Here is a 27,883-nt window from a genome sequence, read left to right as displayed (position 1 = left end):
ACGTAACATCCATGGGGCACCTGAATCCCCCTAAATGTTCATGTTTGTATCATGTTAATTACCTTACCAGGTATTATTGGACCAAAGTAAATCAAAGGTAATCAAGTGCGTTTATCAAATATTTTCTCCATCTATAAAGCGTACTGATGAGGATCATTTTACTTATGTATCTGACATTTTTCATGGGGCACAAATGCAAGGCTTCTATTGAGGCTCCATCAAGACAAAGAGTGAGTTATAGCATTTCCATCTTTATTAAAAAGTGTGTATACATTAATTACAATATTAATTCATGTCATAGGGCTATGCCTTATTTGAGTGTAATTACTGACTCAGCACAATGCAAGGCAAGGCGTAATAAGCATACGTCAGCATTAGTGTTAATTTTTTTTTAAATGAAGACTACAAAAAGGCACTTAATAGGGTTTCGAAATATTACATGTTATGACCTGTTCTGCCTAAATAATACAGTAGTGCGATAATGGTGAAATGTACAAAACATTTGAAATGTTTGAAGAAAATTAATAAAAAAAAAAAACATTTTAAAAAACTCCATTCATAATACTCATATGCTGCCAGAGAAACTCATATGCGTGGGCACTGAAATGTTTGAAAAGGAAATAACAGCCAAACGATAACTGTTCCAGGATTGTACCAACAATTTTTCACAAGTACAAAACATACTAGACTTATTTTAAGTTATTCCATTCCTATTGAAATTGAGGTAACTACTGCATAATGCATAAAATGATTGTACCACCATCACAACCATCAACATACTAAGAAATCAATACCATTAAACAGCAATTGATCATTTCTGAAATGCGCCGTTATTGTTTCTTACACTGTAACAATTGATAAATCCCCCCCACCACCAACTCAATAACATGCTCTCCAACATTCTGGAAATATTGAGGGGTTCACGCCATCACCTCCTGAAGCGTACCACTGCACATCGCATGATGCTGACTGCTATGGATCAATACATGTCTCCCTGCTGCAAACAGACTGCTATACAGGTACAGATTGTTGCCTGTGGTTGTACAAGGCCAAACACAGTCAGACATGGAAAGGCGTAGCACCAGAGACAAATTACTCTATGTTGGAGTAGACGAGGAAGAGCTGCGATTAGACTTTTGGTCTATTAAAACTCTCTGGCATAAGGAGTAATGACGTGGAATTTGCATACAGCCCTGCAGCAAAAGGGAAGCCCTGTTATGATCTGTAGGGCGTGTCATATTAGTCTTATCTGACTCTCACACTCAACTCACTCTGGGGCTCAGAAGGAGGGTTCCCCTTGTTGCCCCCAGCACTTAAAGAGTCCAGCTAATCAGGGATTCCAGACCTGGGCAATCAGAGAAGTCAGATCTCACAGGCCCTTAAAAGGGAATCAGTTTCTGAAATGTCTGAGGTATTGAGAAAGTGCCTTGTTGTTGAGTCTTTGTGATAGGTCGGACTGCATGTGGAAGGTAGGGCGCTGCCAAAGAAGGTGAGTCATTGGCAAAGAAAATAACTTCAAATATCTGTAGTGACTGCCACGCTAAATAATCATACTGAGAGAAGTAAAACAACACATCACAATAACAGCAGAGGCAATTACTTGAAAGAGGAATACAAAAAAATTTCCTTTATAACATCCTTACAGTTCTTCATAGCATAGCATCCTTCACACTGCCTAATGCACTGGGCAAGAAAACAAAACAACCAAATACAGCTAGAAGACAAGGCGTACTCAGTTGAAATCCCTGTCAGGGAAGATGAGAGGGGCGATGAGGGTCCAGAGGTAGAGCCCCAGGCCCAGCCAGCTGGAGCTCATCTTCACCCACACAGCTGGCATGCTGCTCTGCATGGCCTGGGTAGTGGTGTCTGGCCTGAGAGAGGGCACACAGGGAAAAGTACAAGTTAGTCAAATCAACTCAACATAACACGAGTACTGACAAAAACTGCACTGTAGGAGCGATTACATGTTTTTTTTCTTTTCCTAAATCGGGCTGATTGAGAAAGTGGCATTCAAACTGTGTTAAAGGAAGGGCTAACTTTCAGGTGAAGTAATGTGCCCTCTGGTGGACGTACTGGAGGACTACAATGCCTGTGCAACAACTACTGAAAGCTACAGATTTCAGAACATTTGGGCATCTCAGAAGCATCAAACAGATGTGCGTTTGTCTCAAAACGGATCATTTTGTCATTGACATATTCAAAGAATTGTGCGTTTAAATATATATGCACTTTTTTCCTCGTAAAACAATGTTTAGACCAGTGGTTCTCAACCTTTTTTGTGCCAGCGCCCCCCTATCCATTATCCAGGTCCCTAATGCCCCCCATCAAATATTATGTAGGCTAATTGCCCCGAATATTAATGATTACGCCCTGATATAGGCCTATTATTGTTGTTACTATTGTTATCAAAAATAATTAAAAAAATCAAATAATTGAATGACAAACACATGTATTAGTTTCCCAGGTATCAAAAAAGCCATGTAAATAGAAATTTTTATATATTTACAGGTTTTTACAGTAGCCAATCAGAAACAGCTTAGCAATTCAAATATATTTGTCATTCAAATCTAAATGTTCCAACAGAAAACAAGCTGGCACTTATCAAGGGGTAAAAGCAGAAGAATAACACACACACACACACGATGACAAACGACTTGAAGAACGACACCTACTGCCGAATGGAAATAAGTTTACAACCTTTGAAAGTTAGTGAGAGCCCTTTTTTGATGCTTTGAATAGTCTAGGTTAGAAGAGTCTAGGTTAGAAGAGTCTAGGTGTGCTATCGCCTGTGTTACGAGTAAATAGCAGAAAAAAACGTTTGGAGAAACGCAACCCCACATCGCGCTGTGTTTTGTGGAGGTGTGAGAGTCCCGTACAGTAAACGGTGACATCACTGCCTCTATCGCTTCCATAAGAAAGTTTTAAAACACCAAACACAAGCCCTGAACTGGCCGGGAGTTTGGGGAACAGCTAAATGTTTGCCAAACAACAAAGCACAGTCGATATATCTCGCACGTCGCTTTTCTTTCTCTCTCGTGAAATTAAGCTGCCTTCAGGTCCAGTAGGAAACGTTGTGTTCTACAAACGATCTGACGATATAAATATAATATAAAGTTGTGCTACATTAGGTGTGTGTGTGTGTGCGTGTGTGTGGGGGGGTAAAGAATAGAACAGGACGTCGGGGCGATTGCTTTTATTTATTTAATTTTTTTTAAATCTGAACGCAACTTCACGTGGTACAGAGCTCATTTAAGATGATGCTCTGACGTCCCGTTTCCCTGAAGGCAGCACGGAGTTGCGCCAAACAAAGCTGACCGAAGCAAAGAAGAGTTATGATACCGGTCTCGTCCAATTTTCACAGCAGACATTTAAAAAAAGCTAATTTTGTCAATGAGGGATCATTTCAATTAAGTGTCCTGGTAAGCATGCACATTACCAGGATCCTGGAACTAAGTGGAATGCAGTTATTTTTCATATTATTATACATACCTGTGCACATAAGGTCTGCTGTAAAAAGGCCTAGTCTCTAACGTTTAGGTCTCTTGCGTTACATGTTTAACTCTGTAGGCGAGAGAGACTTACTGGTACCAGTTGGTCAGAGTCATCATGATGTACAGAGAGGCCAGACAGAGGTGGAAGTGGAAAAAGGAGTAGCTGTAAGAGACTTTCTCCTCCTCATTGTCGACGGCTCTGCGTATGCCGCCCTCTCCCACCACACCCTCTCCACCTGAACCTCCGCCCTCCTCTGTCTGCATCAGCTTGTTTACCTGGGTGTTACTGGACGAACGGATACTAGAGAAGAGACAGAGAGAAAGACAGTTTTACAAAAATATAAATAATACAAAACTGAACATAAAATGGAATTTGGAATAGTTTTAAACCCACCTGGCATAGAGAGTGCAGAAGAGGAAAATGATCAAACCAACAATGCCCTGAGCGTCCCACCACTGCACCTGTCCTGGGGCACCGTCAGCAGATGGTTCAGTGGTGCTGACGTTTGACACTAGACTCAACAGGCTGGGGTTACACTTGCGATCTAAGACATCAGAGCAAACACACATTAGACAAGACGATTGATTAGTTTGAAGAAATACAAACTACCCAGAGCCTTTTTTTCCCCCTATACCGTAACATATCAAGTTGAGCAGCTAGAACATACTACAGCACTGAAACAGCACTGTGGAGATAGTTCTGGCAATGCGAGACTACAACATCATTGAACCGCAAAAGAGATAGTTCTCCAGAATGACACAAATTATGACCATTTTTTAAAAAGAAAGGTTTAATTAAATTATATGTGGGTTGTCGAGATGCATTTTGGAAATGGATCTCAAATGCCTACGTACGCTTAAAACTAACCCTACAGTTACCGAAAGCTTGCCAGTTGTTGCCATTCACTTGGGAAAGGCAGATCACAAGACATGAGACAGGGAAGGTGTGCTAACTATTAGGAAAAAGCAGCTCTTTGTTCTTATAGCATGTCAGGGAAACTCACCAGTATGACCAAAATGCTGCAGCAGATAATCAGCAGATTTGTGTATTAAAAACAAACGAGTATAATCACAACTGAGCATGTAACCAAAAGCTACTGAAAAGAGTTGCAACTGTATTTCAAGAGGAGACTCACTTGGATTGTTGGTCATTGCAGACCAAGTGACATACATGGTGTAGAGGGAAATGAGTGAAGCCTGGAGCAAACCAGAGTGTGGCTGAGCTTCCTGTAACAAACAGGACAAACATACCCTAAATGTATTTTCAAATGTATCCGCATTAGTATGGATGGACATGGCTTTAGACTGGTCCACACGGTACCTGTATCTTGGGCAGGATGGAGACAACAGAGATGATGATGCACAAGATAAGGTTGAGGCTGATGAAGACCTTGTGCTCCGTGCAGTCGTCAGGCTGTGTGTAGTAAACGTAGAACAGCACCACAGCGGTGATAGCCAGAGCGTAGTAGAGGACGGTGAAAGACAGCAGGCCTGGAAATTACATGGACATACGTACATTTACACAAATGGATTAAAACAACAAATATAAAAGTGTGCTACTGACTTAGACAGCAGAGCAGATCTCTCTTATCTATTCAAATATTATGTCAAGTGTATAATTTATCATTTGACAAAGATATAGAATATCATGGCAAGAAACACCTCTTTTAAGTGAATCCTGTACCTGCAAACCAGCATTTGTTGTCACCATTTTCAGCATTTTCTACCCACACCTTGTTCCAGGAATGGGCGAAGTCGATGAGAAGAATAAGTTGGATTAGGATGAAGATGAAGGATCCCACTACTCCGAAATAAAACCACACTGTGAAGTGGAAAGGAAACACAGCTGATACAGCTTCCTAGATATTTCTTCTACTGTATACCTGAGCTACTGATAAATCACAAAGTCAGTGTCTGCTCCAGAAAGAGATACAATTTACTGATTATAGTAATTCAACAGAGCACGTAAGTACCAGTATGAAAGGTTCCATCAGGGATGAAGAATGCACCCACTGTAATCCCAATCAGGATCAGAAATTTAAAGAACCAGAACCTGAAAAATTCACAAACTCGCCATCAGTACAGCAGACAGACAGAAGTAGCACATCCCAACATCCCTCAATACATGTATTCCATAGAAACCCAATAAAGCACTAACCCATTTTGAATAGCTGCACGTGGGTCTTTGCTGCTACGGACACGAATCATGATGGCGAAAAACAGAAAGAAGAAGCAAGTCATGGCGAAGCACATGCGGTACACAGACTTGTAGCCCACAATGACATCACAATTAACCTGGTTTTCGTAACCAGGTATAGCACTTCCTCCTTGGCAAAATCCGGGGATCTGCAAAACAGCAGAAGGTCAGAAGACATGTAATTAAGCTTATCCAGAAAGTATTTACTAGAGAGAATATCAATACTTCATCTGAAGTAACAGCATGTAGCGACACATTTTAATTCAATACAACCCTGAACACTGTCAAGCAATCACATTAAAAGGAACAGTGATCTTACTTTACGGAGGTGTGTCTCCATCCCAGGAAGGATCATGATGACAGACACCAATGTCCCTAGCAGCAAAAAGAAGGAGAAAACCAGCCGTGTGATGGTGGAGTTATTGGAGGAGGGACAGCAGCCACACAGAAGGCATGGTGCTGAGCCACACAGACAGGAGGCCTGTTAAATGATAGAGGATGACAAAGGAGTGGGAGGAAATCAAGAGTTAAAAGCTTTGGGCAGGATAGCTTTTCAAATCAGATATAAGTCAAATGAATGTAGGCAACTTCTTTTGGCAGAATACCAAGTTTTGTTCCATTAGAGGAAATACTGGGCTGGTAAATTATTTAAAGTGATAGTGAATTTCCACTATTGGATCCAAGTGGATAAGCCTATTTAAGTTTTTAAGTGTTGTATCGGCCAGACCAGGAGCTGTTGTCCTAGAATAGAACTGGCCATAGCATATGAGCTAGTTAAATTTGTATGTGTCAATAACTCGGTCTCTGGCTAGCTAGCAAACTAACCTATCTTGGTTAAATGTTTGTAACGTTAACTTTAGTGCAAATGGCCTGTTCTCAGCGGTTCTGACACTTCCTCGATCCCCCAATGGCTCTGCTCATTCGCTACGTTATCTTGCTAAGGTAGCTAGCTAAGTTCCTTGAAATTTGAAGCGTTATGTCTAGTACAGCTAGCTAACGGTTAGCTAGTATTTAACGTAAAGTGATTAAGGTTAATAAGCGCGGACAGTGGTAGACTGTCACGTAGCTAACGTTAATTCCTTGGCTAACGTTAGGACAACGAGAGTGAGATAAAGCCTTCCATTAGTATCTAAGTTAATATACGTATTGAAATTAGATACTTACACAGCTGGCTAAAGAGCACAATGCCAGACAAGCCCCCATCTTTACATTAAAATGTTGAAATAATTGTTGGTGTACGGTAGCCTTTTTATATATGTCAATAGCTTATACACCAAAACAAACAGTTGAGAGTTGTTCCTTCTTCTCGTTCTTCTTTTCGGCAGCTTGCGTACTTAATGTTGCACTATACTGCCATCTTCTGGAGTTAGTTAGCTAGCTCCTCCTCTTCTGTCCTGTTCTTATTAGGAAGTTGAACAAGCACCTTCTGTCAATTCAATTCAATTCAATTTTATTTATAGTATCAAATCATAACAAGAGTTATCTCGAGACACTTTACAGATAGAGTAGGTCCAGACCACACTCTATAATTTACAAAGCCCCAACAATTCCAACAATTACAGTAATTCCCTCAAGAGCAAGCAGTGCGACAGTGGCGAGGAAAAACTCCCTCTTGGGAAGAAACCTCGGACAGACCCAGGCTCTTGGTAGGCGGTGTCTGACGGGCCGGTTGGGGGTGTGATGAACAGTGGCAATAATAGTCACATTAATAATGGAACAGTGACTGGATGTAGCGGGAAGCTGCAGGGTTCAGCAGGAAGCAGCAGGGTTCAGCAGGAAGCAGCAGGGTTCAGCAGGAGGCAGCAGGGTTCAGCAGGAAGCAGCAGGGTTCAGCAGGAAGCAGCAGGGTTCAGCAGGAAGCAGCAGGGTTCAGCCAGAAGAAGCATGACATTGCAGGGCACCGCTGAGCTCGGCAGGGAGTGCAGCAGGACCACGGCGACAGCTGGAACCAGGATCTTGGTGCCAACGTTCTCCAAGGAAATACGCTGGGGGGAAAAACATAAGGACTCCGGGGAGTAAACTCCCCAGAAGCTAGGATTAGTAACAAGCATTTCTGGGACTGGATACACACAAATAGTAATAGTAAAAGTAATAGAAAGGGAGAGGAGAGAGCAGCTCAGTGTGTCAAAGGAAGGAAGGAAGTCCCCCGGCAGTCTAGAACTATAACAGCGTAACTATAACAGCGTAACTAAGAGAGACAGGTCATAAGGAGAGGTAGCTTTTTCGGGCTTGTCTTGTCCACTTCCACCACACTCCAGTATGTTCTTTACTTCTGCTCCTGTTGTGAAATGTGCAACGTTCTACAGTTTCTGCTACCTTACAATGATCACAAAAACCAGTTGGATGCTTCCCCATAATGTGATGTGTGCTGTTTAGGTTACTGTCTGTCCAATTCTCAGTCTCCTTGTTACTTGCTCTTTGTTTTGTTCATCTACTTCTTAACATAGCCTACCTATTCCTTTTTGGATTGAATGTAAATGTCTCCCTTTTGTTGTGTTTTTCCAATGATTTTGCTACTGCTGATTTACCTTTCTCTGCACGCGTTTCCCTCTTTTGATAATTTAATATTGCCTTCAACAATAATTTTTTTGAATGCCTAATTTGCCAACCTGTCTGCTCTCTCATTTTTAAGGATACCTGAATGCCCTGGGACCCAAATGAACGTTATATTCCCACTGTCTAACTATTCTCAAATTTGTAAAGACGTCATAAAGAAGATCCTGATGACCTCTAGCTAACAGTACCTGACTTTTTGCTTGCAAGGGCCAACACAGAATCACTAAGCTGCTACGTTTCTGCAAATAACCTGTTTACTCCATTCTACTGCCATCAACATAGCAAACAACTCAATTGTACATTCAAGAAATCAGATGTTCTTTTGCTAAATCCCACTTTAAAGCTAGTCACAGCACAGCAACTACATACCCTGCTTCTGTTAGTGGGTCTTTTGATCCATCTGTACAAATGTGAACACTGTCTTTATACTTATTGTCCCTATAATATTCTTATTCTTGTGTGTAAATGCAAGTAATTCCTGCTTTTCAAAATAAAAGTATTCACGATTACCTCAAATTACAAGCTTTACAACATAAAAGACCTAGTAGCCTATGCTGGGCCAGAGATGTGAGGAGGATGAAAAATAAAATGATGCTACACTTTTAGGAATGATTACACATCCTTGTGTTATTAATGTGTTAAACATTGTTGTATGTCTTGTGCCACTGTTTATTTCTGCTAATCCAAAATAGTACTGTGTCTGCAGAGCCCAGTGGATAACAGGACAGAAAAGGTGGGGACTTTGAAACCTACCCTCTGTCCTCTTGCTCAGCATCTCAGAACCTGAGCGTTTTGGATAGCAAGAAAGAGACTGTCAGGTGCGGACAGAAGCTTCTTCAAAGACCCTGCTGTTCGTATTGCACCAGCACAGCAGGGATTTCAACAGTGATTGGGTTATTAATAGACCCTTTAATATCTAACCTGGAACAAGAAATATGTCGGTGCCAGACACTCACTCCATTATCTAGCAAGTTGGTTTTGTCTCCACAGTCCACACTACACTTTTCTTATCATTCAGACACAGCTGAGTGGTTCTTGAAAAGAAAAGTATATTAAAACTTTTCACTTTACTGCACCCAAAGTACTACTACGTAAGAGTATTTTTTTGTCCTGCCAGCTCAAGAAGTATGACTTAAAAGAAAAATGTATGTTGCTGACACTTTTGCCTTCCACATTATGTGGATTACAGACATACAGTAGGCTATATGTGCATTTTAAAATTGTGCAATGTTGATTCCTCTATCCAACAGTTTGCATCATTCAGCCACCGTTTTAAATTACTGCCATTCAATTTAATGAGCTCCTTAAACTACATTTTACATTTCAACAGATTAATCAACAGTCAATAATAATTTTACAGTACAATTTAAATACTGTGCGTGCTTAATGTAGGTCTGACAAACAAGCCATAGCCTACTGTAAATGTTTAGAACATTTACACCTACAACCTTTTCACTGCTAGGCCTACTGCACAGGAGAAGCAACAGACTGAGCAAGTATACACAGGGAACATTTTGGGACACTTGGTCTCTGTGTGATTTAATGTAGCCTGCCCCAACATGCTACCTTGTAACCATAGACTGTTAATATTAAAGTCTGTGCTTGCAACACACTGGCTAACTATTAGCTGCCTTTGGAGAGTTTCCCCTTGCTGAAGCTCCAGGAAGTAGGTTAAGGTAAGCCAATCAGAGGCTGAGTAGGACGGGACATTCCTTCGCCATCCTAGGAAAAGTAAGTTCTCCATCCAGCTAGAATCCATCGGAATCCATGCCATATACCGATTGTCCGAGACCATTTAAACATGGAAGCTGTAAGTGTAGCCACTTTTCTTGGTGTTTTACTGTTTATGCTGCAGGTTATAGCTTATTGAAGTTGGATTAAAAAATGTCGCCTTTTGCATCACAACGAACTCATAGACTATTGAGTATAAGTTTTTGGTGTGTCACAACCACGGCACAAATTACACTCCAAGTCAAATGACCCGTGTAATAAATTTGTTTCTCTGAACAGAAAATGATTACACAAATAAATTGTAACTGTTGCCATAACTACACATTACACTACGATAAAGTCGATGTAACCTCTTTCCTGCATACAGTCCAGCACATTACATGCAACGAGGGACGTTGCCTGCCAGACCGACCCACCACCGAGAGATAATGCTGGTACACAATTGTCTTTGCAGACTCTTAGGCATCACTACAGAACTACAGGTTTGTAGCCTGACATATTACCATCACTTTTGATAAAGTTTAACTATGAGCAGTTCGCCTGAAGTAGCTATGCGCTAATGTAACATTGCTATGTGTATTGTGTCTAGTTTCATAAATTAAAAAACAAATCTGTTACAGATGTCCAGGCTAATGTGTCCTGCAAAGACTCTGGTGTTGGCACATCCACAACAATAAAGAGACCGTCGAAGAGACCTCGTTTGGCCATTGAGGAGGAGGAGAAAGAGGAAGATTTAATTGAGGGCATCTATCCAATGGTGGATTCAGAAAAGCTGGATCCAGCCGGTGACCCTGCAGAGTCGGTCACAGCTTTAACAGAGTCTACAGACATGCTGTGAGTTACTCAAATATCCCTAAGTGTGTGTGTAATAGTTGCCAGTTTATTATCTGGAACAAATTCAGTCTAATTCAGCAGTCCTGCACTTAAAAACTATTGGAGGTTATAATGTTCAATTATTGTTGAAACTTTATTTTAGACAGGTGTTGATTCAACTTTACGATCACATTGAAGGATGAAGTATGTGGTGCTGCTGAATTGTACTGTATTACACTGATTGAGGTGTTTCTGTTATTTTGTCTACTCCATTAATATCAATAAGAGCTGGCTAAATAACAAACACCTCTCTGTATAATGCAATATGGTTCAAGATCTCCAAAAACCACCAATATTACCTTAATGGTAGGATTTAGCTAGGTGTGTGTGTGTATAGATGGATAGATAGATACAGTAATTAGATAGATGGATTGCCGTAGAGAGCCTAAGCCATATCATAGCTCATAACATGTTGCTCTATTTTTTTCCATTACAGTGGTGAAGCAGCCAGTCCCACCCATAAGATCAAGAAATACATAGTGTACGAGACCTGCATTATGGAGCTGTTTGAGGTGTGTCCTGTGTGCCAGCGGGCATGTGATGTTCGAACCCGAAGGATTGGTACATTCCTATCAGTGGAACAGCTGTGCCCCCATTGTCAGTACTCGCGACACTGGAATAGCCAACCCGTTCTGGGAAGTACTCCAGCCGGGAACCTCCAGCTTTCTGCGGCAGTGTATGTCAGTGGAGCATCTTTCTTCAAAATTGAAAAGGTGAATGAAGAACACTCCTGAGTCGTTGAATATAGCATGTAATGTTGTTGAATCCGTAGCAGCTGATTCGGATAAAATTAATAGGAAATTCTACTGCATAAACCTTTTTTTGTAATTTTTTTTTTTTAATCAATCCTCAGATCTTCAAAGCAATGCAACTGCAGATTTTCCAGTATGATACCTTTTGTCGACATGCAAAAATGTTCATCGAGCCAGCTGTTGTGAACAAGTGGAAAACATCACAGGATGTGATTCTACAGCGGCTCAGTGAAGAGGACAAAGTGATAGTTGGTGGTGACATGAAGGCTGTGTCACCAGGTACTTCCATAGTATTGAGATTGTAAAGTTTGGACAGGTTTTTGATTCTGTATCAAGGATGCCATTAAAAACAAATGCCACACGCTACAATCAATAAGTAGCATAATAACCATACAATTAGTAATGCAAAGATTAAATGCATTCACAGGGCACTCTGCTAAGTTTGGTAACTACACTATGATGGACCTCAAGACCAACACCGTCGTTGATATCCAATTGGTTCAGGTGAGTAGGATGAAAATCAATTTTAACATGCTTAAGGGTTAAAATTGGTGCCATTATTAGGAATTAATGGACAACGTGGAGGCCAGAACTGTCTGACGCGCAGTTGAGGACGGTTGCCTCTGCCAGATAGAAGATTTTTCTTTTAATGTAGCGCATTAATTGGGAACAGTAAACAGACAGTTTCAACGGAACTACTTAGTAAGTGTCCTATATCACTTTTTATACCGTGGTCTGGGTGAATACTCAATTCTGATTGGCTGCAGGGTGTCCATAAAAAAGTGTCGGGTGTAAACCCTTACGTAATAGACACCCTGCAGCCAATTCAAAAATTCGAGAATTCAACCAGATCATGGTATAAATTATTTTTTTTACATGTTTGTCCATGTAACACTTTTTAATATTTTATTTATATATATTTTTTTTATTTATTTTTTGTTGTTGGAAAGAGCAATGAGGTAGGTGGAAGCTACAGTATGGAAAAAGAAGGTCTGAAGAGGAGCCTGACATTGTTGGAGGCACGTGGTGTGACTCTGGATTGCATTGTCACCAACCGCAACCGTCATCCACAAGTACAGAAATTCCTGAGGGAAAGCAACATCACCCATTTCTATAACGTCTCGCACATCGAGAAAGGTATATTCCCTTATGTTCATGTGCAAATGAGAGGGAAAACGCACAAAAGCATGTGTTGACTGTATGGGTGAGCAGTGTTACCTGTCTAATCCACACACAGCAGTTGCTAAATCCAATGCATTGGGTACATATGCACAATATTCTTTAGGATTGCACATATTGTATGAGTAACATGGGAAGCATGTTGCATTCTTACAGTTGCAGTCTGAGACATGTAGACATTGTATGTAAACATAAACGACACATTGATTTTGATATGCGACACAGCAACAAATCACTCAACTTGAAGTCCTACTTTGGGTTAATTTATTAAAAGTAAATGTATTTAATCTGCATTTATAGACATTTCAAAACAACTGGAGGCATTCGCCAAGATGAAGGATGGTGAAAAACTAATAAAGTGGATGCCGAGTATCCAAAACCACATGTACTGGACTGCAGCATCATCGACCACTGGACCTGAGAGAGTGGTGAAATGGACCTCCATCCTGAACCATGTGCTGGATATCCACACACATGAGGACCCAGTTTTCCCCAAGTGCCTGCATCCACTGCGCCAAACCAGGGACAAAAAGAAGACCAAAACTTTATCACTACTCTTCTTTTAATTACTAATAACAAATATTCTATAAAAGATTTGTAATTGTGCCTACTCATTTAATTCATAAAATAATATAGTGTTGTGATGTAAAATAAACATTGTTTTCCTCCTTTTTTAGGAACTCCTGCCTTCTACAAGCTAGAGAAGGTGATGACAAATAAGAGGATGTTGAAGGATGTCTCAAAACTGAGCCCCCACCCCCAGACTTCATCTTTGGAGGATTTCCATCGGGCCATTCCACGTTTTGCTCCTAAAAGCATTGAGTTTCCATTTCTTGGATTGCTGTGCAGGTATATAAAACTTTAGTTACTCAGAACTTGTGAAAATGTATGCAGTCCCTGCCATTATTTACATTTTAGATTTTGTCTTTACTGCATTTCAAGACTCTACCTGGCTGGCCTTTATTACAATGAAAATGCTGACCGGATGGCAGAATGCAGTGCAAAACCAGTGAAGACAAAGCCGACGTTCCGTAAGTGTTCCATTTATTATCACATTATTTTTCACCCAAAAACCTATGTAATGTACATGTTGTATTTACTATTTCACTTTAGTTTTGTGACACTTTTAACACACAATAGAAACAGTAAAAATAAACAAATAAACTTGAGAGAAAATATCAATTCTTTAAAAGTTGTCATAACACTTTCAGTCCTTGTTTTGTGACCCACCTTGAAAAAAATAAAGTACATAAACCCAATCTTTGTGTTTGTGGAATATTGCACAGGATATGTGGATGACTTAATGGACCTCATCTTTGAGAAAGTCTTTGTGGACCCGTCACCTTACCTGGATGAGGTTTTGAAGATTTCCATCCCAGAGGACCTGTGTGCACAAAATGATCGGCCAGATACGGAGAAGGTCATCGCCAGTGTCCCGGTTCAATGAAGCGGCAGTCTGAACCATGCTGAGCTGCTTTGGGATCAGAAACTCCCTGTGGATATGAAGAACTAGGCTGGACAATATATTCAGTGATGTAAACATCTATCTATAGGTTCAGTGAATCCTTGAGACTCCCCCTTTCTATTTTTTTTATGCATGAGTTATCATGTTATTATCATGTTGTGACAAAACCGTACAACACTGCATAGTGCAACTACTGATGAATGTGATAACACTACATACTTTGCATTGTCTGTAAAATGCCTCATGTGAGTTCATGTTAAATTTGCACATTATGTGAGTTCATGTTTAATGTGCACACTATCTACTGATAGAAAAAAAAACATATACTCTAAAACATATATGTTCTGAATTCGGAATATTATTCAACTATAACTTGGGGGTGTTAATGGTGTTGTGACCATTGTAATTTCAAGCACACCGAAGTAATGTAAAGCAAGACAGCATACAATCTTACATTTTATTTTCATGAACAGCATTGGTTGTAATACAGTTTGATTACACTATACTATTTTTTAAATAATAAACATCTGTATATTGGGCTTTAATAAGGGGATTTAAGGCAAAACTATTGGTTGGTTTTGCAATACTCATGTAATCATGCAGCTGTTATACATCGAGGCACAGTGAAAAGCCCATTTTGCTCTACCTTTTTAAACTAATACTTACCAGCCAGGTTCCTTTTAATGTACCATTTACTGAATTGCATATCTATAATCACACATTGGGCTAATGTGGATGTCTTAATTTACGGTTACGTGACGTTAGGTAATCTTGTCAGGATTGTTTTGCTCTCACAGCCACGAGGTTTCCTGCCAGCTTTGTGTCTGTTTTTTTGTTTTTTTCTGGCGTGGTGTTGCTTCCTGGCGCTTACAGTTCCAACAACTTCTGTGATTGGTGGATTTGGGCCAATGAATGCAAAGAGCTCTGGTGACGGTTGGGGTTAGGAGGTTTTTGCGCGAAGGTGCAGATGTTGGCGGTCTGAACAGAGAAGAAGTCAAGAAGAAGGTCTGCTCTTCAACCTGAGAGGCACTAGACGGTGAGAAAAATGCGAATGTTTAACAAGGCTTTCAGACCATTCAAACAAAGAGTTAAAGGTCAATTTGGACACTGTTATCAGCATTATGAAGTCTGAAGGTATTTTTTTTTACAATTTTAAAGGTAGTAATTAGCGGACTTTGTTTTTGCAATGGCCGGTGTACAGTAATGTTAAATCAAACGTTAATGTCAAATTCAAAAGTATTTTAAAATGAATTCAAACGCTGTAACGTTACCATAGGGTTAATTTGTTCCAACTTCTTACCATACACTAACGTTATAAGCCGATTAATTAATGCACTATAACGTTACACTAAGTTTGCCTGGCTGTAACGTTATCTGTTTTGAGTCGACATTATCATGTAATTATGTAAGTTTAGCTAGTTAGCTAGCTAACTCTATTGGTCTAGTCAGTAACTGATTTATTCCTCCTCTTTATCGTCACTATCATATTTTATTACTTAGGGGCTTTGATCGCCTTAGTATTTTAAGTGTGTATGTTTAATAAGGTAATGCACAGCATTTCTATTGCCCCGCCCCCGCCATTTTTATAAAAACACATGTTGCAGAAATGTATGTGTGCACTCTCCAGCAGTAGGCCCCACAATCATCAGTTTTTACCCCACCCGTGATTAACTCACATCATGGTCTTGCCATGCCGGAGACCCTTCCACTGTGTGACTGTCACTTGCTAATATTGTACTTGGAGTTTAAACATCAGTGAGGTGGAGAGCTTGTTCTGCCTGACAAGTCATGTCATGCAACTGGTAACCTGACATTATAAAACGATATTCAATTCAATTCAATTTTTTTTTATAGTATTAAATTGAAATCACTGAGAGAAGATGACTAATTGCATCCATGTGTCACCAAATTAAACAACATAAATATGCCAGAAACAATGTGTGTTTTGGTACTATCAGTCAAAGCAGCAGGGAAACTACGAAAACCTAACTGTTTTTATAAAAAAAAGGCAGTGAATGCTTAACCGATGATCTATCAAAACATGAGCATGCTGCAAAAGTAGCATTATGTCATATGTGACCATTTAACCAAAGTGAAATTAAAGCTGAGCCAGTTTGTACAATTAGACATGTAATGCTTGATAATAATCTCTTTATTCATGTTTTCTTCTAGTTGTATCAAAGAAGCAAGAATTTCTGCTGAAATGGAAATCTGTGGAGGTAGGTGTAAACTATGCAAATTGTTATGTAGATGAGTGTCCTTGGTATGCAATAGTACATAAAAAAGGTAAATTAAAAACCTTTTTACACCTTAATTTTAATGTAAGGTACTAAAACAAAAAATGTTAGTATAACCACTAAACCAGGAAAGCTTCTCACCAGAAGTCAACTACAGTCATGGAGAGGGTCACAGTAGCTTAATTGAAGGAGTGAATGTAGATATAACATAAGGTTTCCTCTTAGTAACATTTGCTAAGGTAAGTTACCTTTTGTCAGTCTTGTTTCTATATAGTTGGAGTGCAATTTCATCTGCAGTTGATTTTGACCAATAAGGTCAAGGAAGTGCTCGAAACTTTGCAAAAATAGATCCAGGGTGAGCAGTTTTTTAAAACAAGCAACACGCTGCTTAGCCTGTTCGCTAACGCACGGTACAAGCTAGGACATCCTTATTGAGAAACACTTAAACAATCTGACATTCGCTCGTCCAGTTAGGAAGATGTGCAAAACAGCACTCATACAATACATAAAAACAATCTTTGTTTTGCCACATCTTGTTTTGATTTCCCCTTCATTGGAAACGCAGAATGCTGCCACACAGCTGGGATTATTGTTCTCCTCTGACCTCTCCGACAAAGCAGTGACCCCTAAAAAGGCAGAAGGAGGCTGGCTCGGCCTCCTTTAATTACCCTCCGTCAGACAATGAATCTCAATGGAAGCATTATCTATGGATGGAAGTGAAGTGTAGTAGATCAATTGGTTGATCCAAAGAATTACTTGACAAAGTTATCTGTTAATTGCTTGTTATTCGTTAACTAAAACTATCTGAAATTGGTAGGGCTGGGTATGAATTTGATACTTTTCATCGACCAAATTACCTCCTTAGTATTAAGTATCAAAAAATGACCTGTCATTCAATACCTCATCTCATCAGCGTCCGTGAGCCAAAAAGCATGCAGCATGCTTCTTACCAAGATTTAATAATGCTGCTGATTGGCTGTCTAACGTTACACGTTGTAGAGGCACGCAGGAAAAAAGCTCTACGTTACGCACAGAGGCGGGGATCACGTAGTAGGAGCTGAAAAAAATAAGATTATTGCTGTAATGTGTAATGTTGTAATTTATTTTTGTTGAAATAGATTTTTACAAAATTGGTATGGAAAAAAGTTATCGGCCAGGAACTCGTATCAAAGTTGCGGTATTGGTACTGGTATTGATATGTTTTGAACAATACCCTACCCTAGATATTGGTATTGAACTAAAATATTGCTGTGTTGTGACCATGACCTCTGACCTCACATCATCACACATCTGCAGACATCCAAGTGAAGGAGCTGAACAAGCGTACTTCTGGTCAAGCATTTGAGGTCATCCTGAGCCCCTCAACCCCAGATGCCAAGAGTGAATTTCCGTTAACCCCTCTCAAGAAAAAGGAAACATCACTGGATGAGATTAAAAGGAAACTGGAAGCGGCAGAAGAGAGACGCAAGGTATTGTCAGAAATAACATATTACTAACACAAGTGAGCAAACTACCACTGTGAATACCACTGACTCAGCTGTAAAGCCTTGCACGTGAGTTTAGGATTCAGGTTTTTTTTTTTTACTGCAAATGTTCTCTTTTGTGGTTATGTCAGAGCTACGAGGCTGAGGTGCTGAAACACTTGGCTGAGAAACGAGAGCACGAGAAGGAAGTCATCCAGAAGGCCATAGAAGAAGAATGCAACTTTAGCAAGCTGGCGAAAGAGAAACTCAATCAAAAGATGGAGGCAAACAAAGAGAACCGCACTGCAAGGATGGCAGCTCTCAATGAGAAATTCAAGGAGAAGGTAAGCTCCTAACTGCACATGGAACTATATCATGTTTAATGTTAAAATGATGAAAACTACAGTGTTGTGATGCTTCTGCTTTTAAACACTTAACAGGACAAGAAGCTTGAGGAAGTGAGGAAGAACAAGGAGACAATGAAAGAAGTGGAGAATTAATTTGTTCATGATCTGGAAAGATAAGCTTTATTTTTTAATCTGGGATTTTCATGGTATTGTTTGTTGTGTTCGTTCTGATTGTGCTGTTAAATAAAAAGTTGGTTACACAATGTTAGATTGGGTGTGGATATAGTACAGTCTGATTTCTCTTTGCTTGTCTTGTAGATTTTGTCTTGTAGATTTCTTATCGGCAGCTGATTAGACTAGTTTTTTTGGTATAAGCTATATTTTTTCATTAAGAGGCATTCTGTTGTAGTAAATTGGTCCTTATACTTCATACTGTTAAAATGCATCATACAATACTGTTCTGTACTGTTGGTAACGTTGCATGTGTGAATATACTGTACAATACCAAGTTTCAACCATTAAAGTCTATATTCACAATTTAATCTTTTTCTGTCGCGATGTGTGTCGGGTGTTAAACACATTTGTGCCTCATGAATCTTGAAGATCCAATAATTTTTTTCCTATACCACGAGTTGGACATTTACATAACTGGAATCAAAGGAGGGCTACAGAGCATAGTATCCTATCCTAACACTTTGACACTGCTGACACCTAGTGGCAGTCAGGTAGTCTTAGTGATACTTTTGTCAGTGTTAAAAGCAGTACTTCTCAAGGGGTCTGAAGATAAATCTGAGAGGTCATCAGATAAAAGAAAGAAAAGAAATACATTGTGAAATAATGATAGGCCTATACATTTGAGAAGGAAACAAAATCACAGGTTAAACTGCTCACAACTCATGTCCTACAGTGAAGCCATAGGCCAAAAAGGGTACAATTAGGGATTTTTTAAAGTGAAGTGAGATGTGCTTGATTACAAAGAAGGTAAGGTGAAGAACCTTACCTTTTTTGTGTCTGTATTTGTACAGATATAGCCGCACTCAATACACAGAATTAGTAATGACGTGCCTTTCGCATTATATGGATTACTCCATCTTCCTTCACAACCCAAGTAGCTTCTAATTATGACACACAAAAACATTTTTAGAAGAAAGACGTTTTTTAAGAGACAATGTTTGAATGAAAGGTGCTGCCGGACTCCATTGCTGTTGTCATGTTTGGCGTTGACAGTTGAGCTAAGCCTTCATTTGGACTAAAAGGGCTGGAAATCATAGTACATCATAAAAATAAAAAGAATGTATTCTATCTCTGTGCTGGCAGTATCATAATCAATGTAGCCCAAGCCAACAAAACATTGCATACTAATTCTTGTGAAGTACTAAATAATTGTAATGTAAAAAAAAAAACATTTTAAATAAACCAGGGAAAAGATCACTCGTTAGTTTACCTGCTCATAACATTCATACATATGAAACTAATAAGTGGGTCACAAGTAGACATTACTTGTGAGCAGCGATACAATAATGCACAAGAAGCTAAATGGACCCAGTACTGACTGTTACAAGTTGTAGAGTTATTACATTGTCACATATTCTTGGAGTGAACATGTTTCCGGAAGGTCTTAAATGCGCAGACGACATGGTGGCCCAAACTCAAGAGTTCTTTAGCTCTTTTACAGCTAGATACATTTATCTGTTTCACGTGTTGAGTACACAAAATGATTTGAGTCTTTGGTGATTAACAAGAGATGACATTTTGCAAATACTCTATGAATCAATCCTTAAGGCAGTTCATTCCACAGACGCCATGGACCTCTGACGGATGTGAGGCACCTGCATGCCACATGAACTGCAAAGTTTTGTGTATAAATCAGAAATCTTGCCTTAAAGGTGTCTTTACACTTGCTTGCATCTTGCACAGACTTGCAGTCAGTGTCTATCCTGCCACCCATGTTGTAAATGTCTCTCAGTGACTACTCAGTGCCAAGTGGCATTTGTTCATTGTTGAGTACACAGCCGTTGTGTGTGTGGGTGTAGGTGCTCAGCGATTTTTCTAAAAGCTGCACAACTTGTTTGATTACTGTCATTTCTAGACTGTAAAATAAGTTGGATATCAGAAAAATATTTATTTTATTAGCTAATACATTTAACTAGGCACTGATATGGCGTTGTCTGTTTATATTGTCATTATGGTCTCAGGATTTTGATGTAGATGAACTCCAGTGTCATTTAAAAGATACTGATAATTGATCTAGGCTCATTAAGTGCAATATAAAATGCTCGGAAATGTTTGCACATAGATAGTAAGTCACACACAGCTGCACTCATGGATCAATGTTTTTTCCTCAGCTAACATCAATAAGAAATAAAAATTGACCAACTGACAAAAGATTGTTTTACAAGTTTCTTGGCGATTGAATACTTTGTGCTCACAGTATAACAATGTTCGTAGAAGCGTATCCTATAGAAATCTACACATACAGTAGTTGGATGTGGAGGTTGGACTGAGTCTGTATTGCTATGCACACACACAAACACAAACACACAGTTCTGCACAATCCCGTCTTTGTCATGTGTTGGGAAGAAACTGCTGGACTTGTCAGCCCAGAAAGCTGCTTGTCCCATAGTGCAGTGTTCCTTTAGCAACAACACAGGAGACAATGGCTGGCTCGACTCCAAGATCTCTTTCTTAGCCTGTGCTGGATTTTTTTGGAATCTTGCTCATGATCATGACTTTTCCTGGCTTCACCCAGGTATTATCGGCATCAATTTAGCTCTATTCCATAATAAGAATCATGCTCTGAGCTTCCGTTGAAACTCGCTCTCTGAAGTTGGCCCTGCCTCAGGTTAAGACCCATCATCCTAGAGGGGATGAATGCATTTATACAGTCTATGATAAATACCCAGGAGGCCAAAACATATTCAATGTTATCGTAGACGTATCCTGAATCCATCTCTCTTGGTGGGAATATACACTACAGGGTGGTTTGAATCAGGGAACAATGCAGATCTTTCAAGAAACACTGAGTCTAACAAAGGAAACTTTGTAATTGAACGCTACACAAGGGAAAGGCCGAGGCCATAAAACTGATTTGACCACACAAGTTAAGTTGTTTTGATAACTAAATGAGATCCAGTCGGTCATCACTGTAATTTTGATGTTAACTTAGAAGCCAAAACACTGACAGAGGAAAGTTGTTGAACATGATAGCATGCTTCTTTGTTTCAATACCAAGCATGAGGTACTATCTGACCCTTATTTGAATATAGGGACTTTAAATTTGTATAGGTCATTTAAGTCACTGTGTTCAATTCACAATTCATTTTCTACAGGCTTAACATCCCAGTTAGTTCTCAAGGGTTTTTGTATAAATGATGCACGTAAAGGAATACTATATGCAACATTTGGAATCCCCTTCAACCTTTGAAATCCATTTGACATTTTTGTTTTCATAGACACACTGCCATATATTCAGGTGAGACATGCAATGGTGGAATGTAACTAAGTAGCCTACATTTACTCAAGTGCTGTACTTAGGCACACTTTTGACATGCTACTTTACTTGAGAATTTCTATTTAATGCTACTCTATACTTGTACTCCACTACATTTCAGGGGAAAATATTGTATTCTTTACTCCACTACTTTTATTTGACACTTCTTTGACACTCAGTTACTATTTACATTTTACATTACAAAATGCTTGATTTGTTTATATGATATGATTCAGTATAGCAGTATACAAAGTATCTAAAATTGGCTCCACATTGACGAACTACAAAATCAAAATACTCTTACATGTATTTGTCAGTGATAAAAACAGAACAATATAATATTCTGTAATATGCCATTTTGCATTATGAGTAGGTAGCCTACTACTTTTACTTTTGATACATATATTTTGCTGATCATACTTCTGTACTTTTACTGAGGTAACATTTTGAATTCAGGACTTTTACTTCTTCCACATGGACATATGTGCAAAGATGGAAGCAGGAATGTGTCATGTTTGAGTCTAGAATAACACCTAATGGCATTATGATTCAAGAAAAAGCAGCAGGCCTATATAAAGTAAACTTATTTAAATATGTATTCAAAAATAAGGCTATCGTACAGTAGAGTATTAATATAGTTCAGTATGACTAGAAACATTACATGACTTCTAAAAAGGTCGGCTATAGCTATACATGTTTGATAAGTCAACTATAAGATAACCAACGGGTCTTTATCGTAGACTGTATATAAAGCGGTCTTATTGTACATCCATGATATAAAGAGGTCCTATATGAGAGAAATGCCTCATGGGAGTGCCATACATTCAGATGACAGTGGAAGAATTCCAGTGAAGAGCGGGGGTGGGCTGATCGGCCACGCGGCAGCTGCCATTGGTCCAAACAATGTGCGCGACCGCAGGAAAGAGCAGCACCGCGTTTTCTGATTGGCTAGAAGACCCGCTCGTCAAGCAGCCATGTATCCTCCCCAGCAGCTACGCGGTGAGAGCCGCCAGGCGCTGCTCCCGTCACGGTCATCCTTTCTCCGTTCACCCCTTCAAACAATGTTATCTATGTTCTCCAAACCATTCTTCGACTGCTAAACTCAAGTATTTGGATTGATTCTACCAGCTACAGGTATGTCCGCTTTATTAGTTTGATTAATTTCATTTCTAAAAACCATGCATTTTTTTTCCCGGTGAAATGTTAAAGTGGCACGGCGTGAAATACGTTCAGATTTTCCTCGAACGCCAGTCAGTTTTCATGAATGTGCGGCGGTATTTTCTTAATTCGACACTAAACAGCACACGGCACCGGTTTGTGATGCACACGGGGAATCGAAGCAGCCCTCCAGGCTCGGAGGAAAGGTGAATTCAAATTAATTTCCGACACTGGATCTCAAATTTCAACAGACATGTATATCAGGTGCGGATTTGTTTGTGGGAATTCGCTGCAACAGGCCCATGTAGGCCTGGGCTTTAATACATACAATATGAAACATCCTTCCTTATTATTGTACAGCATTTGTCTTCACCCATAAATATTTGAAAGGATGGCAACCCTTGCTTGAAGCGGAGGGTGTGGACGTCAAAACTGGTTATGTTACGTAATCTCTTCCCATTCCATCCACGCCTTTCCTCCTGAACCTCGGCCTGTGTTCATCACACACAGCGTGATCTATGTAAAGGCTGCTGTCTCTGCCTTCCCAACATCTCTGGGAAGTGAAGTGCTTGAACCGAGAAAGATCTGAAGTGGGCACAATCAAATCAGTATGTGCAGGCTAACTGATTTTAACCCTGGTCCCAGTGTGCATACTGCTCTCATAGTGGTTATAGCCCTGAAGACATTCAATACAGCGTGTACAGTTCATATTACTAAACAGAAAATGATATTTGTACAACAACATTATATTTGTACAACAAACACAATTTTCTGTTTCCAAATCATCCACAGGTCAGGTCCGAGTCATTTTGCAGTTCATTTTGCAGTGCTATGATAATTTTGCAACTCTTTGAGTGAAAATGGCGTTGGAAGCACAAGTCGGGCCTTTTATCTACCATTTATAATATGATACATTCAACATATCTTGTTGTGTGTCTTAAAAGGAATTAGCCAAAAAGGTTATTTTATCTATTAATAAACATATAATATGTGTGTATGGTAATGCTAATGGTAATGGTAATGTGTGTATGGTAATGCTATAAAAATAATACTCTCTTTTGTATTAAGAACTGTTTTCAAATCCTTCCTAAACCTCTTAAACATAGATGCTGTTTGAAATATTGACTCTATGTTGAGTGCTACAGTCTTCAGGAAGTAATTTCCCATTTGAAATCAGATGCTGAAAATTGAAAACAAAGACCTCATTGGCAGAATTTATGACTATAAGGGCAGCTAAGGTCAGAGCTTTATTGCACCTGAGCGTCCTGTAGCGTGCAAAAGTCTTTCAAAGAGATGCATCATGTTGTAAAGCAGCTAAAGGCTTGGGGACACAATCAGAGACACAGACGGTCAGTCGAAAAAAACAGAAACAAAGCACCACAACTACTGTCACCTCAATATCGACCCCTACTCCCATTAACACATGACCACATGCAGCAAATGCCCCTGCACGTTTCAGGGAAAGACTGCATGTGTGAAAGGGGGTTACTGTAAAAGGTATATCCTACAATTTGAGAAGAATCCATGATGTATGAATAATCAAAACATCAGGGTAATTCACTCATTCAAATGAAAACAGTCAAAGATGCACTTATCAGCATTTTTTGTTATTAACAATGGACCAAAATGACTAATGGGAATGGGGTCGCCGTCAGTGTCAAACAAACAGGATTATCACTCAACACGGCAATTAATCTCTATAGAGCCTTTTAGTCTATGGCTTATTGTTCCGGTTTTTTGGCACATACCTCCACTCTCATCAAGCTTTCCTGCCTTTCAGCAATAAGCCCACTGTACACCACCTGCCCAGCACCAACCATCCAACCAAAAGACATACGGTTTCTAGCCACAGCCACAACAACTTAAAAAGGTGGTGATGTCGGGCATCCCACTCCCATCCATTTGACCAGAAGTTTTTATTAAGCTTGATTTAGGGTTGCAACTAATGATTATTTTTTATGATCAGTTAAGTTATTGATTACCTTTTTGGATTCATCATTTGGTCTATAAAATGTAAGAAAACGGCACAAATGCCTGTTACAATTTCCCAGAGCCACAGGTGACTCTTTCAAATTACGTTTTGTTTGAACAACCGTACAAAACAAAAGATATTCTGTTTAGAAGTTTAGAACTTACAAAATCCAGAATTCAACGTTTTTTGCATGATAATTGAGTAAATGATTCATTGACTATTTATTCATTTTTATTTCTGTTCATTGACCAAACTACTAATGCACTCCTCTTTGCTTTGTGATAGTATTGCAGGAACACACACACACACACACACACACACACACACACACACACACACAGTAACTACAAGTGCAGATGCACACAAACGGACCTGGAGACGACAGTAGCTCAAAGCCAGACAGATAGAGACTAACTGACTGTTCGCTCATTGTTTCCACCCCTCCTGCCTCCAGTTTGCCATGGCGACGGTGGTGATGGAGCAGATCGGTCGCCTGTTTATCAACGCGCAGCAGCTGCGTCAGATCCCTCAGCTGCTGGAGTCGGCCTTCCCCACGCTGCCTTGCACTGTGAAGGTGTCCGACGTTCCCTGGGTTTTCCGTGAGCGTCATATCCTCACCGGCTACAGACAGCCAGACCAAAGCTGGCGCTACTACTTCCTCACCCTCTTCCAAAGGCACAATGAGTCCCTCAATGTGTGGACCCACCTGCTGGCCGCCCTCATCATCTTGGTGAAGTGGCAGGAGATCTCGGAGACGGTGGATTTTTTGCGAGACCCTCACGCCCAGCCCCTCTTCATTGTCCTCCTGGCAGCCTTCACCTACCTCTCCTTCAGCGCTCTCGCTCATCTGCTCTCTGCCAAGTCCGAGCTCTCCTTCTACAGCTTCTACTTCCTCGACTATGTTGGGGTGGCTGTCTACCAGTATGGCAGTGCCCTGGCACACTACTACTACGCCATAGAGAAAGAGTGGCACACTAGAGTGCAAGGGCTCTTTTTACCCGCTGCAGCATTCTTGGCCTGGCTTACTTGCTTCGGCTGCTGCTACGGCAAGTATGCTAGCCCCGAGCTGTCAAAGTTATCCCTCAAGCTCTGCCAAGTGGTGCCCTCCGCCTTGGCTTACTGTTTAGACATAAGCCCTGTGGTTCACCGCATCTACAGCTGCTACCAGGAGGGCTGCTCAGACCCAGTTGTGACGTACCATTTCTACCACATGGTCTTTTTTCTTATCAGCGCCTATTTCTTCTGCTGCCCTCACCCAGAGAGTTTGTTCCCTGGGAGGTGTGACTTCATCGGGCAGGGCCACCAGATCTTTCACATATTCGTGGTGGTGTGCACCCTGATGCAGATCGAAGCGCTGAAAATAGACTTCACAGAGCGCCGTCCCTTCTACGAGCGCCTTCACGGCGATCTCGCACACGATGCCGTTGCACTCTTCATCTTCACTGCCTGCTGCAGTGCTCTCACCGCTTTTTATGTGCGCAATCGTGTCCGTGCCTCTCTGCACGAGAAGGAGGAGTAAGAGTTGACATGAGAGTGTAAAAAAAAAAAAAAAGTCATTTATTTTACTCTGTAGTGACCATTTATTTAAAAATAATTCAAGTGTTTTTGTTAATGAAAGTTATCAGTTTGTGATAGTGACTTATTATTTCTTCTTAATGTGATCTGCCAAACTACAGTGATCTAAGAAAAAAAAAAAGAAGTGATTAAGGGTGTGTTTTTGTTACTTACAATGAAGAAAAGGGACGCTCATCATTTGTCTGTAGCACTACAGGTAGTACTTAAACACGGCAAAGACTTTTTTCTTAGTCTGGTATTAGTCATTGTCTAAAAGAATGTGGTTTTACTTCACCCTACACGAAATACGCTCTCTGTCAAGGTGAGCAGAAAAATGAGTTTCTTAAGATGCCTTTTACCCAATTGTATTTAGAATAATCTGTCTTAATCAAATTGTAGCATTTCAAATCATGCAAGCATTTGTTTTTGTTTTTACAATTTACAGTCCCGTGACACTTTGTATATTTCAGTCAGATACCAATTCAAGTTAAGTTGCTGGTCTTGATATCTTTTCTGACACTTGATTCTGCCCCTCTCTTTAGGGTGTCAAGGCATTTACACTGTGCCAAACTAATGTTTGAACATATTCTGGGAAGGTTAAGAACCCAATTTGAAAACCAAATATTGTACCTCTTATTTAAAAAGGAGTTTTTTTGGAGGGGTGTGTTAACATTCTGGTGAATTATGTTGAAAATGAGGCTGGCACTCATTATTGGTAGAGCTATGGATGGAAGATTACTGATGTCTCTTTGTTGATGCATGTTTTGTGTCCATTGTCCTGCTGCCTATCAGACTTTAAATGGCTATGAATACATAATTTTTCTTTTTCTTAGTTTGATAACTTTTGTTATACAAATATCTCAGATATGGCTCACTGATGATGTTGCTTAGATTTTTTTTTTTACCTCACAAAGTCTTTAAATGTCAGAAATGATCTATATTCATTATAGCACTCTCTCTTCATGATGGTGTTTAATGTGCCAATGAATCTGTTATTGCTTCAGTGACGGTACTACTGAGAGATGAATTCAGAGACAGACTGTCAGAAGTTGATTAAAAATGATGTCTTGACCTGACTGCGAATATAGTACCGGTGAGACTGAACCTCAACACCCCTAAATATGAACCTTTCAACTGTGGACTTACTGACCTGGTCTCATCGTGCACTGCCTGAAATCCTCACTGTATATATTCTAGCTGACAACACTGGCTATGTTTACATGCATGGAGCAAGGTGTCTGTGCTGTTAATGTGGTTATTCTGGTTTGGTGTTGACTCTTGGAAATGTCATAAATTCCAATTAGGCCTAACCTGGAGGAACCTGTTCAAGACCCCTCCCTTGTTGTGCATGGTTATGAATTGGTTGAGGCTCTCACGCACAATGCTAATTTTGTACATATAATACTTCATCAAAAGTC

The 27,883-nt window shown here is 39.9% G+C and overlaps 4 protein-coding genes and 1 long non-coding RNA gene across 6 annotated transcripts; 3 read left to right on the top strand and 2 right to left on the bottom strand.

Annotated features, from left to right (window-relative positions):
- Positions 1-231: 231 nt before the first annotated feature.
- On the bottom strand, positions 232-7,071 carry serinc2l (serine incorporator 2, like). Its single transcript, XM_028581526.1, has 10 exons — positions 6,853-7,071; positions 6,008-6,169; positions 5,650-5,837; positions 5,465-5,544; positions 5,176-5,313; positions 4,813-4,982; positions 4,628-4,718; positions 3,886-4,036; positions 3,583-3,792; positions 232-1,871 (listed from the first exon to the last, which is right to left on the bottom strand). The coding sequence occupies exons 1-10, from the start codon at positions 6,889-6,891 to the stop codon at positions 1,733-1,735; spliced, it is 1,368 nt and encodes a 455-aa protein (XP_028437327.1). The 5' UTR covers positions 6,892-7,071; the 3' UTR covers positions 232-1,732.
- A 2,841-nt stretch (positions 7,072-9,912) lies between these two features.
- On the top strand, positions 9,913-15,077 carry LOC114557245 (uncharacterized). Of its 2 annotated transcripts, XR_003692773.1 has the most exons (10): positions 9,913-10,054; positions 10,343-10,457; positions 10,596-10,809; positions 11,285-11,561; positions 11,702-11,879; positions 12,028-12,104; positions 12,551-12,559; positions 13,457-13,628; positions 13,722-13,810; positions 14,066-15,077. XR_003692773.1 is itself a non-coding variant. In XM_028580630.1 (8 exons), exons 1-8 carry the CDS (start codon positions 10,046-10,048, stop codon positions 13,343-13,345), a joined length of 1,323 nt encoding a protein of 440 aa, XP_028436431.1. In that variant the 5' UTR covers positions 9,913-10,045; the 3' UTR covers positions 13,346-13,524. The 2 variants fall into 2 exon arrangements, 1 of the variants encoding a protein (XP_028436431.1); XM_028580630.1 differs by lacking the exons at positions 13,722-13,810; positions 14,066-15,077 and having other exon boundaries at positions 12,551-12,737; positions 13,080-13,524.
- On the bottom strand, positions 13,077-15,101 carry LOC114557247 (uncharacterized). The gene is made up of 3 exons (XR_003692774.1): positions 14,911-15,101; positions 14,128-14,272; positions 13,077-13,288 (listed from the first exon to the last, which is right to left on the bottom strand). It is a non-coding gene; the product is annotated as an uncharacterized LOC114557247 (long non-coding RNA).
- An 87-nt stretch (positions 15,102-15,188) lies between these two features.
- stmn1b (stathmin 1b) lies at positions 15,189-18,833 on the top strand. Its single transcript, XM_028580632.1, has 5 exons — positions 15,189-15,280; positions 16,417-16,463; positions 17,778-17,950; positions 18,097-18,288; positions 18,385-18,833. The coding sequence occupies exons 2-5, from the start codon at positions 16,448-16,450 to the stop codon at positions 18,442-18,444; spliced, it is 441 nt and encodes a 146-aa protein (XP_028436433.1). The 5' UTR covers positions 15,189-15,280; positions 16,417-16,447; the 3' UTR covers positions 18,445-18,833.
- A 3,916-nt stretch (positions 18,834-22,749) lies between these two features.
- paqr7b (progestin and adipoQ receptor family member VII, b) lies at positions 22,750-26,463 on the top strand. The gene is made up of 2 exons (XM_028580325.1): positions 22,750-22,915; positions 25,366-26,463. The coding sequence occupies exon 2, from the start codon at positions 25,372-25,374 to the stop codon at positions 26,428-26,430; it is 1,059 nt and encodes a 352-aa protein (XP_028436126.1). The 5' UTR covers positions 22,750-22,915; positions 25,366-25,371; the 3' UTR covers positions 26,431-26,463.
- Positions 26,464-27,883: the final 1,420 nt, after the last annotated feature.

This window comes from Perca flavescens, chromosome 6, assembly GCF_004354835.1.
Source record: "Perca flavescens isolate YP-PL-M2 chromosome 6, PFLA_1.0, whole genome shotgun sequence".
Lineage (NCBI taxonomy): Eukaryota > Metazoa > Chordata > Actinopteri > Perciformes > Percidae > Perca > Perca flavescens.
Note: the sequence above shows the minus strand (reverse complement) of the source record. Positions and strands in the feature narration are given on the sequence as shown.

Excerpts from the sequence above, each read along its gene's own strand:
- stmn1b (XM_028580632.1), top strand. Across the intron at positions 17,951-18,096 it reads CGGCAGAAGAGAGACGCAAG|AGCTACGAGGCTGAGGTGCT; the intron begins GTATTGTCAGAA and ends TGGTTATGTCAG. Across the intron at positions 18,289-18,384 it reads ATGAGAAATTCAAGGAGAAG|GACAAGAAGCTTGAGGAAGT; the intron begins GTAAGCTCCTAA and ends AACACTTAACAG.
- serinc2l (XM_028581526.1), bottom strand. The coding sequence starts at position 6,891 with ATGGGGGCTTGTCTGGCATTGTGCTCTTTAGCCAGCTGT. Across the intron at positions 6,170-6,852 it reads TGTGCTCTTTAGCCAGCTGT|GCCTCCTGTCTGTGTGGCTC; the intron begins GTAAGTATCTAA and ends ATCATTTAACAG. Across the intron at positions 3,793-3,885 it reads TTCTGCACTCTCTATGCCAG|TATCCGTTCGTCCAGTAACA; the intron begins GTGGGTTTAAAA and ends TCTCTTCTCTAG.
- LOC114557245 (XM_028580630.1), top strand. Across the intron at positions 12,105-12,550 it reads TTGATATCCAATTGGTTCAG|AGCAATGAGGTAGGTGGAAG; the intron begins GTGAGTAGGATG and ends GTTGTTGGAAAG. Across the intron at positions 12,738-13,079 it reads CGTCTCGCACATCGAGAAAG|ACATTTCAAAACAACTGGAG; the intron begins GTATATTCCCTT and ends CTGCATTTATAG.
- paqr7b (XM_028580325.1), top strand. The coding sequence starts at position 25,372 with ATGGCGACGGTGGTGATGGAGCAGATCGGTCGCCTGTTTATCAACGCG.